The sequence below is a fragment of the Apis laboriosa genome, unplaced genomic scaffold, assembly GCF_014066325.1.
Source record: "Apis laboriosa isolate Shangri-la unplaced genomic scaffold, ASM1406632v1 scaffold280_cov157, whole genome shotgun sequence".
Classification (NCBI taxonomy): domain Eukaryota; kingdom Metazoa; phylum Arthropoda; class Insecta; order Hymenoptera; family Apidae; genus Apis; species Apis laboriosa.
In genome coordinates, this window is record NW_025222640.1 from 463,200 (window position 1) to 480,901 (window position 17,702).

Consider the following 17,702-nt stretch of genomic DNA (forward strand, 5'->3'; position numbering starts at 1 on the left):
TTATCAAAGAACTGTCGACTGTCTCGTTTATTTTTTTTCTTCGATCTATTGTTCGCGAGAAAACTGTACAAATGGCACTGTACAACCCATTTCACCGTGACTTACGCGATTCACGTGTAATCGCGACGCACGAACGACGCGATTCTTCGTTATTCATCGCTCAGTTTTTAAATACGAAATTTCTTTTTACTCGTTTCATAGGAACGTGCGTGCTGATTCCTCCTCCCTCGCTTCAACCATTCGATTCCCGTTGAATGATAGTTATCGTTGCGATCACCGTGAGCACGATCACCATCATTCGATTCGCGAAACTCGTCAGCTCTCTCAAGTTAAATGGGAAGCTCTAGAAGAAAAAGCGAAATTTGAATCCGTGGCGTTGAATTTTTCCACAAATTATTCGAGTCGTGTACTTCAATTTAATCCTTCAGTTTCCGTTAAATTCATTTGTGTTTCTTCGAATGACAATTACTTCCGCTTATTGTTGTATCCGAAAATTGTTGTTTGATCTTCGAATGATTCGATATAATTTATAATTGTCAAATGTAAGAATTATATTTATTCATCGTGGATAAAATTTTCCGTAACATTTCTGAAAAATCATCGAAAGAAAGAATTTTATCGCTCAATCTCAATGAAACGAAAAACGTGTCGATCTCTTTGGAGTCGCGGACAATCAATGATGATCCTTCGCAAAAAAAAAAAAAAAAAAAATGTACAGGAGGAACCTATTAAATTATCTAAGACTAACAATCATTCTCTCACCTCTTTCGTTTCACCCCTTGGAAACTCCGAGTTTTTCTATTATCGAGACACATTTTCATCCCCCACCGGTCCGATCGAAAGTTCCATCCCCTCTCACGAGATCACGAAAGAGTTTCTCTCTACCCCATCTCCATCCCTCAAACTCAATCATTCGATCGATCCTATTGCCGTCATTTCGCTTGAAGTTCCGCCGCTTGTTCCTCTTCCTCCTTCGTCAACGGAACCGTCGAATGATTGTAAAGACCCTGGGCCATCAGCTGAAGGGCGAGCGGATTCTTCTGCCCGCTGGCCTTCTTGATCTTCGCCCTCTTGTTCTGAAACCAGATCTTGATTTGCGCCTCGTTCAGGCCCAGATCCCTCGAGAGCTGCTGCCTCCTTCGCTCGGTCAGGTATCGATTCTCCGCGAACTCCCTCTTCAGCCTTGCCAGTTGTTCGCCGCTAAATGCCGTCCTCGGACGTTTCTCCTCGGGGGTGCCGCCATTGCCACGGCCATCCGACCTCTTTACCCTTCTCGTGCGCGGACCTGCAACACGGTACGTTCCTATTGTCAGCTGATATCTGTCGAAATGTCGGCAGAATTATAATATTGCCGCGGTAAGAGGAACTCGCAAAAACATTGACGCGTTAAGATAAAGTTAATATTCGCGAATATTCATTTAGTTTACGAATATTTTTTTATCTCTTCTGATAGTAGTATAAGAGAAGGTGTTAAATAGAAGGGTGTCTTATTGCCCCCCAAAGCAATTGAAAATTAATATTGCAATATCCCTTTATTCGTAACGTTCGAAACTTTTCCTTCGTATTTCGAAGAGAGGGGAGAGAAAAGAATAGAAAGAAGGCAAACTCGAGAGATCTTGAATTGTTTCTAAAGAGATAGATATTTCGAGCGATCGCGTGTATCATCCGACCTCGATAAAACATCTCGCCAAGAGTTCAAAGTTTCCGTTAGAACCGTGCGTCGACTACCGTATCCTTCTAAACCCTTTCTAAACTTGCTTCGGGCAAAAAAACTTGTTCCCCGTAGAGGGTACATAAAGTTATAAAAAAATTATTCTTACGTAACGATTCATAATGGTCCTCCGTGGCCGCGAAGAACATTGATTCAACAAGTTTACGCGCCAATAAATCTGAGGAATTAACGAACCGGCGGCACGATGGGCGCGCGCTTAGTGACAAACTTTACGACAACTTTTATTGTCTAGTCGGTCTTAACTGCTTTTCCCATTCGTGTACAACTGCTGCCATAATAAGAGAGGTTCGTTCAAGGGAGGAGGCCTTTTTCACCGTGCCAAATAAATGTCCGCGCGAGACGAGTGGAATATAGTTGGTCCACCAATATTTCTCTACACGATTTCCTCTCGCGTCTCTTCTTCTCGTCCCCGGCGAACACTCGCTAGAAGTCTTTCACGGTACTCTCCACCACTGGTCATGCGCAGTTAACAGAGACAACACGATCGTAAATCAACCGCCTTATTGTTGTTACACTCCAGACCTCGCTGCGACGCGTCGTTATGGGCCGAAATATTAATCGGTATCTCGGCAAGAGGCAACAAATTATTTTTTCACGTGTGCTAATTATTCCTCGTTTTCGTCTCGCCGATTAACGGTATGTTAAACTGGGATAAAATGACGAACATAGTCGTCGAATTTTTTTTTTTTCTTTTTTTTTTTTTTTGTAAAAATTTCTTTCATTTTCGAATTACGATTTATCGATCGGAAGCTGCGAAGACAATGGAACAAAACGGCGATTGGATAGGCGTGCTCATCGAAACGTCAAACGGAATACAAGTACGCTTCCATTCGACGTTAATAACTCGTCGTAAATATCGTAATGATTATACACCTTGCACGCACTTATACACACGAGAGAGCGAGGACTTTTATTATTCGTATGGGCGGGGCGAGGAGATGCAATCTGGGATGATAATCATGCGGAACGACTGATTGTTCCAGGCGAAAAACTATATATATATATATACAACGCGAGAGTTTCAATTTCGTCTAAACGCTACCGTGTCTCGCTTGATCGAACTGGAAAAATTACATCGGCTCGAATAAAGAATTATAATTAACCGAACTCTTTCCTATTGCATTTTATACAAATCTCCACGAATTACCGGCCCTACCAAGGATGATGCTTATTAGTAGATATTCCAGATATTCTAGCGTGAAGATCACCGGATGGATCATTTACTTTCCCTATAATTAATCCTTTTTTAAAACGACAGATGATGATGGACTATCTCTCTCTCTCTCTCTCTCTTTCTGTCTAGTGAAAATATATATCATCTCAGAAATTCATGCAGGATCTCAACACAGAATTTCCCACTTTTAATCGCCTTTCGCCTCCCGTCGAAGCTTTTCTTTATCCGGATACAAAAATTCCTCGAACGTTGGAAGCAAACGATCGAAGAGAGCGACAAGGTTAAGCCAGTTTCTCGTTCTCCCGTTCAGAAATGAGCGAGGTAACGAACGGTCGGCAGTCTAATTACTTAAGCGAAGTAGTCTCGTTGTCGGTGGCAGGAAAGAGGGGATTCAGGAAGCCCACTTCTCGCTCTCTCGCCGTTTCCATTTAAGGAACAACCACCTCCTCCTCCACCCTCCTCTTCCATCTCCTTCTCCTCATCCGTGGGCGTCTCGAGGGGTAAAACCAATAACGCTAAGACGCCCTCTCTCGAGAGCGAGTACATCCCTTGAAAGTACCTCGCATACCACGGGGACGCGCGGCCACGAACGAACACTAATTTCCTCTCCTCTCCTATCCTTGACTTGAGTTAGACGTCAGCTGAACGCGACCTCGCTTCTCTCCTCAACGTTTCTCCCTTGATTAACGCCGCGAGTCATTGTCAGTTCTCGTCACTTTGTCGTCCCCGCGTTTCCAAAGAACGGTTCTTCGTCCAACGAATGACGATTTCGAACGGAGAGTAGGAAGGATTACGAGTTAGCTAGTTAGATCGAAATGAATCGAGCGTTGCGAAGGGAGAGATAATTGAATCGTTGATCGAAGAAAGGCAAACATTGAAACGTACTTATATATATATATATATATATATATATATATATATATATATATATATACGTAGCGTATAGAGAAGAAGAACAATGAGAACAATGGCGTTGGTTTTTGCACATCCCGTCCGGAAAGCGTCTCGAACTATTCGAACTCGTCGCATCGGGAATTTTACCGATGTAATTCGATTGACGGAAAAACTCGTCCGGAACTCGGGAACAATTAAACCGCTTCATCATTGCGGCCCGTCATCCGGCTGGCCAAGCGTATGGAACGTTTTGTCGGCGAAGGACGGCTAGTCGTTTCGTCTACGATCCTCGTACGCGACAGCTAGCCGATAATATCCCTCTTTGTGCGCCTCGCCTCGCCTCCATCTCTTCGCTCGAACACCGTTTCCTCCGAACCGGCCTTTGCGTAACGAATCGTAGAAACCTTTGGATCGTTCTCTCTTTCAGTTTTGCTGCTTGGCTCACCGGTCACGTTGCTTTTAATTGCACCGGTATCGAGAGCCGGTCCAAGGGAGGAGAGGGGCTCGGCCTACGCTTCGAATTGGTTCCAAGGCGATCGTTGTTGGATTGTCACTGGGATGGGATTCCGGGGATTGGTGGAAAAAGGGGGAGAGAACGTAGAAACGATTCGTCTTGGATCGATAACCACGGGGTTTTAGATTTAGCGAAATCATCTTCCTCTCGGGGAGGGGAGGGGCTAAAAATCGATCGATTCGCTCGAGAGGATCGTCGCTCTCTCTCTCTCTCGCCGCGATTCGAACATTGTCTTAATATTGTTCTTGCCGCGTTTTTGTCCACGATTCGATCCGAAGAAGAGGATGCACCGAGCTTGGAAACGCCCAAGTCTCGTTTCCAGAGGCAAATGCCGGTCGCACGATCGTGTTGGAAACACGTTAGGGAGTAAGTTCACGAGTATCGGATGTATCGTTGGGGAAAGAATGGTGGCGGGAAAGGAGGCCGTTTACGGCCAATTCCTAGAAGCGAGCGTAAGAGGATCGAGAGGCGGGATCGAGTCCTCATAAATTTATCGATCGTTCTTGCAAAACCCCGCGGAGAGCGGCGTGAACCTACGAGGACAGCGTTTCAGAACTTTTTCTCTCCGCAGAAGTTTTCCCAAGGCGAGTGGAAAGCAATCGATCCTATCCTCGATACCGCGACGTCTGGTATTATCGTTTCGATTTCCCTGGTGTCAAACCGATTCAAAGGGCAATTTTCTCCATTTCCATCTCCGTGGGAGAGGGGAAGGGAAAGCCCGCGACTTGGAATTCCAGCGGTGCACACCGGGCCCCATAAAGCTCGACTCGATAATTACGATCGTAAGTTGGACACGATCGAGTGGCACGATCGCCGTGAATAGCTGTGGATCGCGATCGAGCGACGATCGACGGGGGCCGCGCGAAGTGAGTCGTACACACTGCTATGAATCGCGGATACGTGCAATGATCCGAGCCGGGTCTTAAAGCGCCACTAAACTTGCGCGTCACGTTCCTTTTAATTACGTCTGCCAGCGAGGACGGATGCGAGATGGGCGGGGAGGGAGGGAGGGTGGGACGGCAGAGAATTCATTAAACGATACTCTGGAACGAGCGAGTCCGAGAGCTGTTGTACCAGCCAGGACAGAAGTGGGACAGGTGGCTGGTATCGTATCGTATCGAGAAACCGCGACTTGGACGGTGCGCGATATCGACCGTCTCTGAAATGGGAATTTTTTCCCTTTTCTTCCTCTTTTTGTAATAGGTGCAGGTGTCTGGTACGGGATTCGACGAAGCTTGTATCGATGGAAAGATCGTTTCCTCGATCTTTATTTTCTTTTCTTTTCTAAAACTTTCACACAAATTTTTACTTCTGATGATACGATCCTCCTTTTTGCAAATTTTTGCAAGCATCCACAGATCTCTCGAAACTCGTCCATTGGATAAAAAGATCGACTTGTTAAAACAGTGTATATAACGTTTCTCCCGTATATCTTGGGAATATGAATGTATATTCGAAATTAAATCATTCCCCGCGATCCGCGCGTTCGAGAGGAAATTCTCCTACCTCGGGGGGACAAGCTCGTATCGCAATCGAACGTTTAAATACCGTCGGAAGGTGGTAGCACGTTGCTATAACAGAAATCAATTAAGAGATCGGAAAATTTATCGCGGGACTATACAAGACCGGCTTACAGGAACCGTTTCTCAATACCGGCCAGCCTTCGCGCTGTCCCGCGGCGTGTCGCGATCCCCGCTCGCAATTATCAATTCTAATTAACGATCGTCCACGGTTTCATTATTGTTTTTAATTACCTCCCCGTTTCCCTTTTAAATCACCGTTAATGAAACTATCCACCAATCTTTTCTTTCTTTCTTTCTTCAACTGGATCGCCTTCCAGTCTCGCGAATCGCTGTTAAACGAAGGAAACGACGTTCCTGCTCCTCTATCAGTCTTCCTCTTCTACCGCGATCTCTGTATCTCTCGCTCTGAATCGATATGCTCCATTCGAGCTCACCGTCGATGATCGTGCGTTAAAATGGAAAATAAAAAGGGAGGTTAAAGAATCGGAATGGGCGTAACAAAATGGGCGATCGTGAAAGGAAGGATGCGGAAGATCAGAGGTATGGCGAGGTCTGGCCGATTTTCCATCGATTAGATTAAATCGCGACGCTAACGATGAGAAACGTAGGAATGGATCGTAGGAAATATCCTTTGCTATCCGTGAATCCGTATTAAAATATTAGCCTTCTCGTTGGCCTCCCGTGCGGGGAGAAATTAAACGCGCAATTAAAGACGATCGCCACGGGGGGAGTTCCGTATGCAGCGAGGGAAATATCGGGAATTGTGGCGTGGTTCACGTGGGAAATCTGATAGAATAGATGTGCGCGCACGCAAAGGAATTTTCGAGCGGATAACTGCTTCCTATATGAATATCGTCTTTCCTTTTTTCTTCACCACGAACGGGATAAGATCGAGAGGAACGATTCTTTTTTCTGCTTCTTGAATTCAATGATTCTTCCGTGTTCGCGGAAGATATATATGGCACGGTGTCAACCGTGGATACGTTCCTATTTTACGCTTCGTATATTGTAACATTCTGTTCCTCCATGTACGAAAAAAGAAATATAAGCAACAAATTTACGATCCTCCTCCACGTTTCGATACGAGATCCTTCCTTCGAATACTCGTCGAACAATTCTCCTCCAAGTCGAAACTACCGCGATGAATCGATATTTTTGGATATCAATCTCTCCAAGATCCTCCGTTTCCGCGAATCTAATCCAATCGTCACGTAGGACGAGCAGAAACGATTCTCGGGCCAAGCCTCGGTCGAGGCTCTCGTTTGAATTATGACCACGGCCATTACTCGGGACAAACGAGGCTAAGTGCGTCGACACGGCCTTCCCGACTTCTCCACTAGCGGCCATTCACAGTTTCGTCGTCAGGGATCGTCTTGGTTATCTTCGTCTCCAACTCGTGTTCGCATCCAATCGAGACGGACGTTTTGTCCAATACGAGGGGGAGGCCGAGTAAAGGCCCAGATTCGAAGGTAATTTACGTCTTTCGCTCGTTAGTTATCACGGCTGGATGAGTTCCGCGGCTGTGTTTATTCGCGGAAACGAACGAGCCGAGACGAGTGAAATGTCATTCGGGGAATTAAGATCTCTTCGTCTCTCCATTGATGGCCACCTGTCCCTGCCGTGATTTTCATGTCGGCTACTTTTTTCCCGCGAGCGGAATATTACGCGCTGGAAAAAAGTTGGTTCAATTACCGGCCGGTAAATTAAATATACATCTTGCGATCACTGTGTATATATATGTATATATATATATATATATATATATATATATATATATATATATATATATACGGGGTGGTCGGAAAAATTGGAAGATTTAAGGGATGATTCTTTGAAAACAAAACGGAAATTGTGTACGTAATCTGTCGAAAATTATATGCACTTACTTGTAAAAATTTATAAACTATTTTCGATATTTTATATATATATATTATCTTTGTCCGAGAATGTTGCGCGTAATGTAATTTTTCGTCTTGTGGCCGCAAAAAGTTCGAAAGGATAATAAATCGAATGGAGAACGATCGATGGATCGTGAAAAGTGTAATAGTTGCCCCAAGGTTGCAGAAACAGAAGCGTGAACACATTAATGGCTTCGGAAAAGCTCACGTTCGTCCGGGTGCCGTTTTCGTCATAATAGTCCCGCCTATAGAGGCCGAGCGTACGTACGTCCTCTTAACTGTCGTGGCTCGTTACTTACTTCGTCCTGAGAACAAAAAAAGAAAAAACACACCGGTTAAAAAAGCATGATCGTGGACAAGCATTTCATTAATAATAATCAATTATCCGTTTCTCGCGTGGCCGAGAGTCGCTTCGTTTCTCGCGATAAAACGAGGGAAAAGGGAACGGGGGCATTTATCGCGCACCTCCTATCGGCCCTAACGTCAATTAACGGAACGGACGATAATGATTTACGATTGGCCGCGTTTCGCCCCGTTCCATCGGGGTCGGGAACGAGTCGGATTCCGCCACTGCGTTTTTCCATCGCGTTTTCTCTAAACGGCTCGTTTCATTCGATCGTGAAAATAATAATCGAAAATGGAGAACGATCCTTCTTCTCTCGTTGCAAAAAATTTTCTTGCGAAAATATTCAACTCGAATTATCGAATATAAATGCTGGAACCATTACAGTATAAAGTATTCTTGACGAGATTCGATTGCGCGAATGTTGTTCCATATAAATCCTTGTGGCGTAGCACGAATATAGCGGAGAATTGTCGTCTAGCAGGGAAGAATAATAACGGAACGGTTCGATGGAAACCGTGGGACAACCGGTAAAAAATGAGAGACACCGCGCGGATCGGCGCCGATTTTGTTCCACGCGATCGCGGCCGCTCACATTTTTACACGGCAACTCGTTAACTCGTGTGTGTAATACGCGGGGCAATCGTGGAATCGTACGAAAAGTCAGTCGTGATCCCATAACCATAAATAATGACCATTGATTGGTCACTGTGGCCGATCGTTACCCGCTGCTACGTGACTGCGTTTACGTTTCCACGGGTCGTTACTTCGTTTCCATTAAGGCGCGGTTCCGTTCGTCTCGCTTCTGTTCGTTTCCCTCCATTTTGTCCCAGACTGGCCACCGCAGCCGATAAAGATTCGATAGAACGTGGCCGTTCCTTTGGAACGCAATTTTTAAAACGTTTATACACGTGTAAACGCGCCCATTTCACGACACGTCTCCCGATTTTATAAGACTTGACGAGTCTTCACGAGCGATCGAGCCGAGGAGTCGTTTATCTCGCCAATTCCACTCGAATTCCAGCTCGAATTCGCTCGACAACTCTTTAATCTCGTTTCAATTTTATCGTCGCGATCCGTTCAAACTTTTCGTATAATCTTGCTGCGAAATCTCTCTTCGAGAGGTAATCGAATAAATTAAGCCGATGCTTGGCTAATTTGAATTTAACGGGCTGATAAAAATCCATTTTGTCTTATCGTAAATTTACCCATTAGCTAAGTAGGTAAGGGGGAAGGAGAAATTGGTGGAAATATTCTAAAAATTGATAAAAGGATGGATTATCGAACGGAAGAGTAAAGTTAGTTCAGAAGATCGGGCAGCTTAATTGTGTCTTCGCTTCGAGGCTGCCAATTTGATCGCGGAGGCGAGCGGATATTTGTTTATGCGTGAGAGGGGGACGATTCCAATCGCGAGAACCATTTCGCAGTTTAAAGTGGGCAGATGGTTAGCGGGCATAATACATTAAGAATGATGATGAATAGAAATTCGTAAATAATATATTGCTCGAAAGGACGATTAATGATTTCATTCCTGGCTCTCCTCTTCTTGGAGCCGGTTCTTCCGGTGCGTGAAATCGACTACGAACCACCTTGGACGATTTTCTGCGTGCCTTCCTCCTTATACACGCGTGTTGAAAAAGTGGAAAAAAGAAACCCTTTCTTCTTTATATTCTCCAATCTTTTATTATTTCGAATCTTTGAATTTTTAAACTTTTCTTCAGAATTTCTTTCAAAACGTGTGAAAAATCGTGTTCGAGGCAATGTTTTGACGCAGTTCGATCAAGCAGGCTGACGCGCCTGAACGTTAAAAATAGACTGTATCATTGAAATCGATTGGCTCAAGAACGTTGATCTTTCGTCGCCGTATGCGATATTCATCGTTCCCGCGGCGAGATAACAAAGATATAAGATAAAAGAGCGACCCGGTTATCCCGGAGCGAGCACAATTCACAATCGTTACACGATGTTCAACATCGTTCCGATCGATGCATGCGCCACCAACCGCTGCGAAATGGTTCCATCATTCTTGTTTATTAATTATTACGTTAAAACTGGAACGTTATCGTCCAACGAATCGTCGGTCGTTGCAATATCGATCTCTATCCGTGGCGTTCGATGAAAAGATATCGCTGAACAATCGTACTTCTATTCAAATTATCCTTGTTCATGCTACATTAAAATTGATCCATTCGACGAATTAGAGCGAGGATTCTTATTAATCCTTTATCTCCAATTATCTTTCGTTGGCTTTTTGAAACGATAGAATTATCAGAGACATTCTATTTTTTGAGAATTCATTATAACGAATTATCGCGTTATTTCGACATCGAATCGAAAATTCTTTTATTGTTTCACGCGATCGAACTTTATATCCCATGGCGGAACGGCCGATTTCTAAATCATAATGCATAACCGTGCCGATATCGTCGATCATGCAGTTCGAGTTATCCAGCCAAGATATTAATAACCATCATCTGTAGCGATTACGGTTCTCCATGAACGATGAATAGCTGTCCATTCGACGTCGACCGATACCCGTTCCCACGATAACGCAAAACGTCGTTTTCAATAATCCTAACGTTTAAGGGCGTTGCTCGCCGTTCGAGATCCCTAGTTTATACCATCCTGGGCCGATGACGGATTTTGAATTGTATACGATTAAAGCGGACAAACCTCCTTTTTCCAATATATTCGCACGCGTATCGAGTGACAAGATAAGCCTAGGATAGTAATCCTCTCTTAAAGTGTATCCTGAAATTGGAAATTTATACGCGAGAGGCGAAATTATTCGGATGAAACTATCCGAATAATATATACCGGTTATATAACAAGATTTAGATAAAATGGGAGTTTAATTATTAAAGAATTTCGTGAAAAAAAAAGAAAAAAAAAAAAAAAAAAAAAAACTCAAAAGTCTTTATTTCTCGGTGAATAGCGATTAAACGTAATTACGATCTGCGAATGCACAAACGAGGCTTGAGAACGGGTCGTTAACGATTCATTTACACAGGCTAACGCAGAGATTTAAAATAGTTAACCGCATAGGATGCGAGATAAAAATGATTATTACGATAATGGAAATGCATAAAGTGATGCAACTCGCGTCGTACGTACGAGCATCGACTTTATAAATCGAATTCTGTGGACGAACGTGGACAAATCAATTAACCGCTTCGTCGTTAATTTGAGTACCTCATAACGCGATGCATTTACTCGTGACGTGTACACGTGTCGTCTGGCCATTTAAGCGCGTTTACAATTACAAATCGTGCAGGAGACACCGACATGCCTGTTGACGGCATGTGTTGCTCGCGCTTTCGCTTTTACGGAAATCTATTAGGTTATTCTATAAATAATATACGTTCTGAAAAAGCACTTGTTATATCATTGATCCACGTTACATATCTTTTTGCCCTTATATTTTAACACCTTCGTTCTTCGCAATTCTTTTAAATGATCCACGATTATTCTTCAAAAAAAAGTAAAAATGGCATATATGATATATCGTTCTCTCAAAATCTCAAAAATATAATACAAATAATACAATACAGAACCGAGTGGATGAACGCATGAAACGCGTTCGTTGGCGATCGATTGAGATATTTGGACGATATTTCCTTTCTAATATATAAGCACGCAGCGCTTATAGGAGAAAGAGAGAGACTTCAAAGAATACAACGGGCGATATTTTGGATCATGGCCATTTGGATGTCAAAATCGCAGTCGGTCCATGGTCCTGATGGCTCAATCGAGCTTTTCGATAAATAAATACCTTCTTCGTTTCAACGTCTATTATCGTTAATTAACCGGTTCCGTCTAATAGGATTAGCATGCAATAAATCACCTTTATTTCGCGCGATATTCCATTACGATCGTGTTCCAGGTACATATATAAGCAAACGAAATACGACGACGAACGTTTTAATGAAAACGTTTGGAAGAATTGTATGGAATCATCGAAATAGTTGTATAATTAGATACAGCTTGATTATGATGCACGTGCGCTCCGATCGACAGACCAGATTTTCCACGTGTGCTATTACGTACGGATCGATCCATGAAATCACGATGGTTAAACGGAACCTCACCAACTTCGCTATTCTCTTATTTTCTCTTCTTTTCGCGAGAAGAGATCGGTATCGTCTCGTCTCGTCCGATTCGACAAAGAGAAAACAAACATTTTCAAATTCACATTGAAAGTAGACTCTAAATTAATAGCCACTCCTTTCCCTAATTCACGCTTATGGCCTCGAAACTACTCTAATTTCATCGAGACCAGTCCGATCAACGACACGTTCTACTCGATCCTACTTCGACTTATAGCTCGTCCTTCCGCGGAAGTCGTTCGAAATAGGAGGGTAGATAAGTCAGACGTTCTCGAGTGATTAGGAATTAGCCTCTCCTCTATGAAGCCACGCCGACAGATCCCCTCGAAAGAGCCTTTCCCCCCGCGCTCAAACATTTTCCACGAATCTCGCGAATGCATCGCTTACTACTACGCTTTCCCTCAACCGAGGACCGACTTATCTGATCCCGGCTTCAGGTCAATAGTATAGGAATGCGGTGCAATTAGTATCTCGTTAGACAGCGCCGACCAGCTCTAATTCCTCAGTTTCGCATTAGAAACGTCGTCCTGTCTCTAAGCGACGTTCCCTCTTCGACCTCTCCTCCCTTGCTCCCTTCCCCTCGCCCTCTCTTCCAAACGCATTCGATTTTCGCACGCGAATCAAAGATGCGCTATCTCAAAGCTACGAAAGTTCGATCGAATTTCTCGACGAGAAGCGTTCGAGGTTGACGAGAGGAGAGGGGAAGCAGGAAAGGCTGAAATATCCCGGCAAGTGTCGTTGGTTAATGTCTCATTACTGTCTTCATCTTCACCGGTGCTAAAATTTCGCTCGTACTTCGCGCGGCACCTCGCTCGACACGTTCGAAAATATAACCTCGCACGAGAGGATCAATTTCGAGACGGGGTCTCTCGGTTGGAGGCAAGGAAGTCGATCCAAACCGAGACAAAGTAAACCACTCCTGCTTCTGTGTACAGAAGCTCGACCCGAGCGAGACGAATTAGCGGAGTGGCTTGCTGAAAATCGCGAGTATTAGGCTGCGTGCAAAAGCGACTCGGTCGGGGAGGAGGGAAGAGGACGTGTAAAAAAGAAAAAAAGGAAAGAAAAAGGAAAGAAAAGAGAGAAAAAAGGAACGGAAAACCGGAATGAGACGTGACGAGGAGAATACGGGAATAGAAACAAATACGAGGCTTTCGTTTTACCAATGGATAAATATAGAAGTTTCGTTGGAACAATAAACGTTTCCCCGAGCGAGAATCGGGCACCTGGAAACGGTTCTCTTCGCGAAAAATTTTTTTTCCCCCCTTTCGAAACGATACGCCTCTCCTTTCATTCGGATCTTCGTTTGTTTCCCGCGATAACGCTTCCCGAGAATCGTTCGCTCCCTCCCTCCCTTCCTCCCTGCGAACCGAGAGAACGAGCGCGAACAAATTGACATAAAGGAGCAGTGATTTTTTGCGCTTATTCAAACCGCTTTCATTCAAACGATTCCGTTTACCGGAGCTGGGAAAGAGCCGGGGCCGGAAACGAGTAACTCATTTCAACTCGACTCGTGGGTAGAACCGTGGTGGAACTATGTTTGGTATTTTTGTTCGGTTAACCCGGCGGATCGGTCGGTGGTGGAGTGCTTTTTCGTGTAATTGTTCACCGAGAACGAAAGCTAAATTTCTAAATTGGCGTCGTTCGAATGTCGGGACGATATTACTTCATATTTAACCGTCTAAATATAATTTTTCCACAAATCGAACGTATCTATAATTTAAATCCTAAATTAAGAGATTGTCTAATCAAATTACGCGCGAGAGAAATTTTCATTCTATTCGAGAAAGATAAAAATTGACGATAATTCCTATTTGCCTTCTCCATCCGTGGATCTATGCCCATCCATGTCTACGCACATTTAATTTCCGCATAACGACTGGATGATCGCGACCCAACAATCGTTCCCTTTCAAACAAATTTATTCATCATCCCTCCCCCTCCGTGTTGCTCAACAAGCACGCTGAATACCACTGGCTACAAAGCGAGGCGATTACGCAACGATATCGCATTGAACTATCAACGTCCACTTATTAACAAAGACAAAAATGCGTGGACGGTGAGCCAGGTCTCTCCGCGCGCGCGCGTGCGTGTGCGTGTGCGTGCGGAAGAGCGAGAGTGGAAGCGAGCCGGGACGGCGGAGGGCAATGGTGGGACGAGGAGAGGCGAGAAGGGAGACAAGGAGAGGGCCGAGTAAACGGCGGGTGCACGAGAGAAGGAGATAACCGCGGGGTCGGACCGGGTGGTTGAAATTAATGTTGCCCGCTTAATTGGAGCCACCGAGGAGTGTGCGTGTGGTCAAAGTGGTTCTCAATCGCCACTCTCTTCTCTCTCGTTTCGTCAAATGATGAGATTTATGGAGAGAAGAATCATGATCGGTCATGCGAATATATATATATATATATATATATGTATAAGATTCGCGAAAATTTTCATTTGGCATCTTTCTTTCTTTCTTTCTTTCTTAAACCTCCAAGGGTTTTTTTCGTCCGTCAGGGTTGAGAGAAAGCGGCGTATAGGCGCGTCAGATGCAAAGTTTCGAGGAATGGTTTCGGGAAGATAGACGGCAGGTGCATTAGCCGGCTGCGTTGTATAGTGACAACGTTGAGTGTATTTCAAACCGTGCACGATAAACTGCCAAAACGTTTTGAGACGCGTTTGTTACCCTAATAATCATTCTGTCAAGTTTCAGCGATGTATTAGCGATCGGATACCAGTAATAGTATTTGATTACTGTACAAATACTATACAGATAACTAATTCGATATAAATACACACTATTGAAACTTTCTGCCATCGTTTCAATAACCAATTCCATTCCTCCGCTAATCTTCGAACAATCCAAAGAATCGTTCAAAACATCCTGATGCAACTCTAAACCCAATCCCTTCAACTTCGCTCTACGTTGACCGACTGCGTTGCCCGTTTTCTAAATATACCAACGTTCCAATTCCCTAACCGGTATTCGCCGAGTCTCACCCCGAAGCGCGCGCTTACCAACGCACCACGGGTCCCGAAAGGAAAAGTGGTTCCAGTGGCGTGACGCGTGTCGTTCCCCGAAACGACAACAGAGGCAAGCGCGGAGGAACGCGCGCGTGTACAGGAAAGCCTCCCTCTCTACGCACGATCCTCATCTCGCGGGCATCGAGAGGGGGCCACGAGGGCTCCCCCTTTGCTTATTGTTACTTACTGCTTACGGGGTTTCGGCACGCGAGCGGACCTAATGTGTTAATATAACGTATGGGGGATTGGCAGGCGCGGATACGCGCCTACGTACCCTGCTCGCGGTGCGCATTGGCCAAGGCCATAAAATCGACCCACCCGATTCACGCCACCATTCCATCCACCGATTCGAATCGCCGCAATTGTATTCATGGGGGTTAAACACGTTCACGACGAGTCGCGCTCGAGTCGTCATCGAGTTGTTTATGGAATAAGAATCGTAAAACTTGCGAAGAGAAATTTCGTGACGGCCAGGTGTTTGAATATTTTTAATCGAATTCTCTTTTTTTTTTTCTTTCTTTCTTTTTTCTCTCTCGAATTTAATTTTTTCATCCGTCGATCGCGCGAGATTATTATGATATCGGCGTGGTATTTTTAAAAAAAATGTAAAAATTTGTACAAGGTTACGACAGAATTTCTGTTTTATGGAACAGTTCACGCGAGGCGAGGACAGGTGTTTGCGTGAAAATTATTCGTCGTATTATGCGTCGTAGGAAATCTGATTACGTATTTATTAAACGTATGATCTGGCCCCGGCAAATGAATGAACGAATGATTTTATGGAATTTGCCTATCTAATGCGTGGATCTCGATAATTCTGCCCATTGAAATTTTGCCACACAATGGAATGAATTTAATCACTGGAATCAGATAATAACTATTCGTTGGGATTCGAAAAATTTCATTACGAATTGTATGAAAGTTTTTGAACGCGAGTGCATCATCGAACGGGGACATCTCGATCCTTTTTTTTTTTTTTTTTTTGTTTTCGTCGACGCATCGAGATAGCAGTTCGCGAATTATTCCGACCAATTTGCATGAATCGCATTTACATGAAATCGCTATCAAGATTTATCTTTCGCGTCACTATGGAAGAGATTACGGCGACGCATCAATCATCATTTTGCAGAATTATCGTTCCCCGTGATGTAACACTTCACCGCCTGAACGGCGCAGGGAACAGTTTGCCAGAATTTTATTTACGCTTTGACCATCTTCTAGAATCGAGAAACGAATCTTTCTTCCCTAACGAGAAAATTGCCTATCCATATAATTCTATGAATGAACCTCGATAAGTAATTTCAAGCAATATTATCAAAAAAAAAAAAAAAAAAAAGAAGAAAAGAAAGTGGTATATAAATCGACTCGAGTATAAGAGATAATAAGAGAAAAAAGAAGATTTAAGAAGATTTGAGATAAAGAAAAAACGTATACACGTACCACTTTTTTTTCACTAATCTTTATCTACAATGTAATCAAAGAAATATCTAATGCTAATAATTTCCAATTCTACGAAAAGCTCGTAAAAACTATCTCGAAACAAACAAATAAATAACCGTGCAGCAATTAAACCTGCCACGATGATAAAATAATCGAGATAGGAGGTTACACCTCGAGAAGCTCGTACTCATCAGATTTAATTTCATTCCGTAATGGTATCGCGTTCTTTCTAAATTCGTCCCGTTATTTATGGTTTTTATTCGCGGCCGAACGCGGACACAGAGCAGAGGAGATAAAAATGAGAATAAATATCGAGCGAGTTCCCCGACGAGACGGGTGCCCGTGACGTACCCTCTAAATTTGTCCGCTCTTAAATCCGTCACCGGGCATCACGGTGATCGCCCTATTAAATCGTGATCCGGACAAGACACGCGTGCTCTATCTACAAAAATCACGGCTCACAAATTGGACGATGACGGGGAACACTTTTCGAGCCGGAACGCTCGTTGAAGCATCCGGTTGTCGCGTTCCGGGTCGTGTTGTGCTTTTATTTCCGAGCTATATAAAAGGGGAGAGCGAGAAATTCTCTTCAAACGATTATTCGAGCAATCCGTTCCTCCAACCTCAAAAGGAAAACTTTTTTCAGTTTCAAAAACTTCCTTCTTTCGAATCGATTCACGCAATTGTTGAGATCTCTCCATCTCTAGATTCAATTAACCGGGGGATATTGATATCGCTTCGAGTAAAAGTATCTCCTCAGAACGATCAATCTTTCGATCGAACAATTGCATTTTGTCCTTTTGCGCGAATCCTTTTTTACGAATCAATTTTTCGCAAACGGCGACATTACGATTCGCGTTACGATTTTTCATCCGACCCGTAATGCTTTTAATCAGATATACCGCTCATCCCGTATACCTTATTGTATACGAAGAACAATTTAAGCGGCGAGGATCAGAGTCTCTCTCTCCTTCTCCATTCAAGGCTCGCATCGGTCGCGATTTCAAAGACTTTGCTGAACAATCGAATGGGCTACGAATGGGTGTGTTTAGAGCGCGCAGACGGGTGGGCCCGAGCG

General features: G+C 43.9%; 1 protein-coding gene across 1 annotated transcript in view; it reads right to left on the minus strand.

Annotated features, from left to right (window-relative positions):
• Nucleotides 1-904: 904 nt before the first annotated feature.
• Nucleotides 905-17,702, minus strand: part of LOC122714108 (homeobox protein invected-like) — a 62,411-nt gene continuing 45,613 nt past the window's right edge. The window contains exon 3 of the mRNA XM_043935145.1: nt 905-1,303. Coding sequence (XP_043791080.1) covers nt 933-1,303 — 371 coding nt within the window. The 3' untranslated portion in view covers nt 905-932. The remainder of the gene's footprint in view (nt 1,304-17,702) is intronic.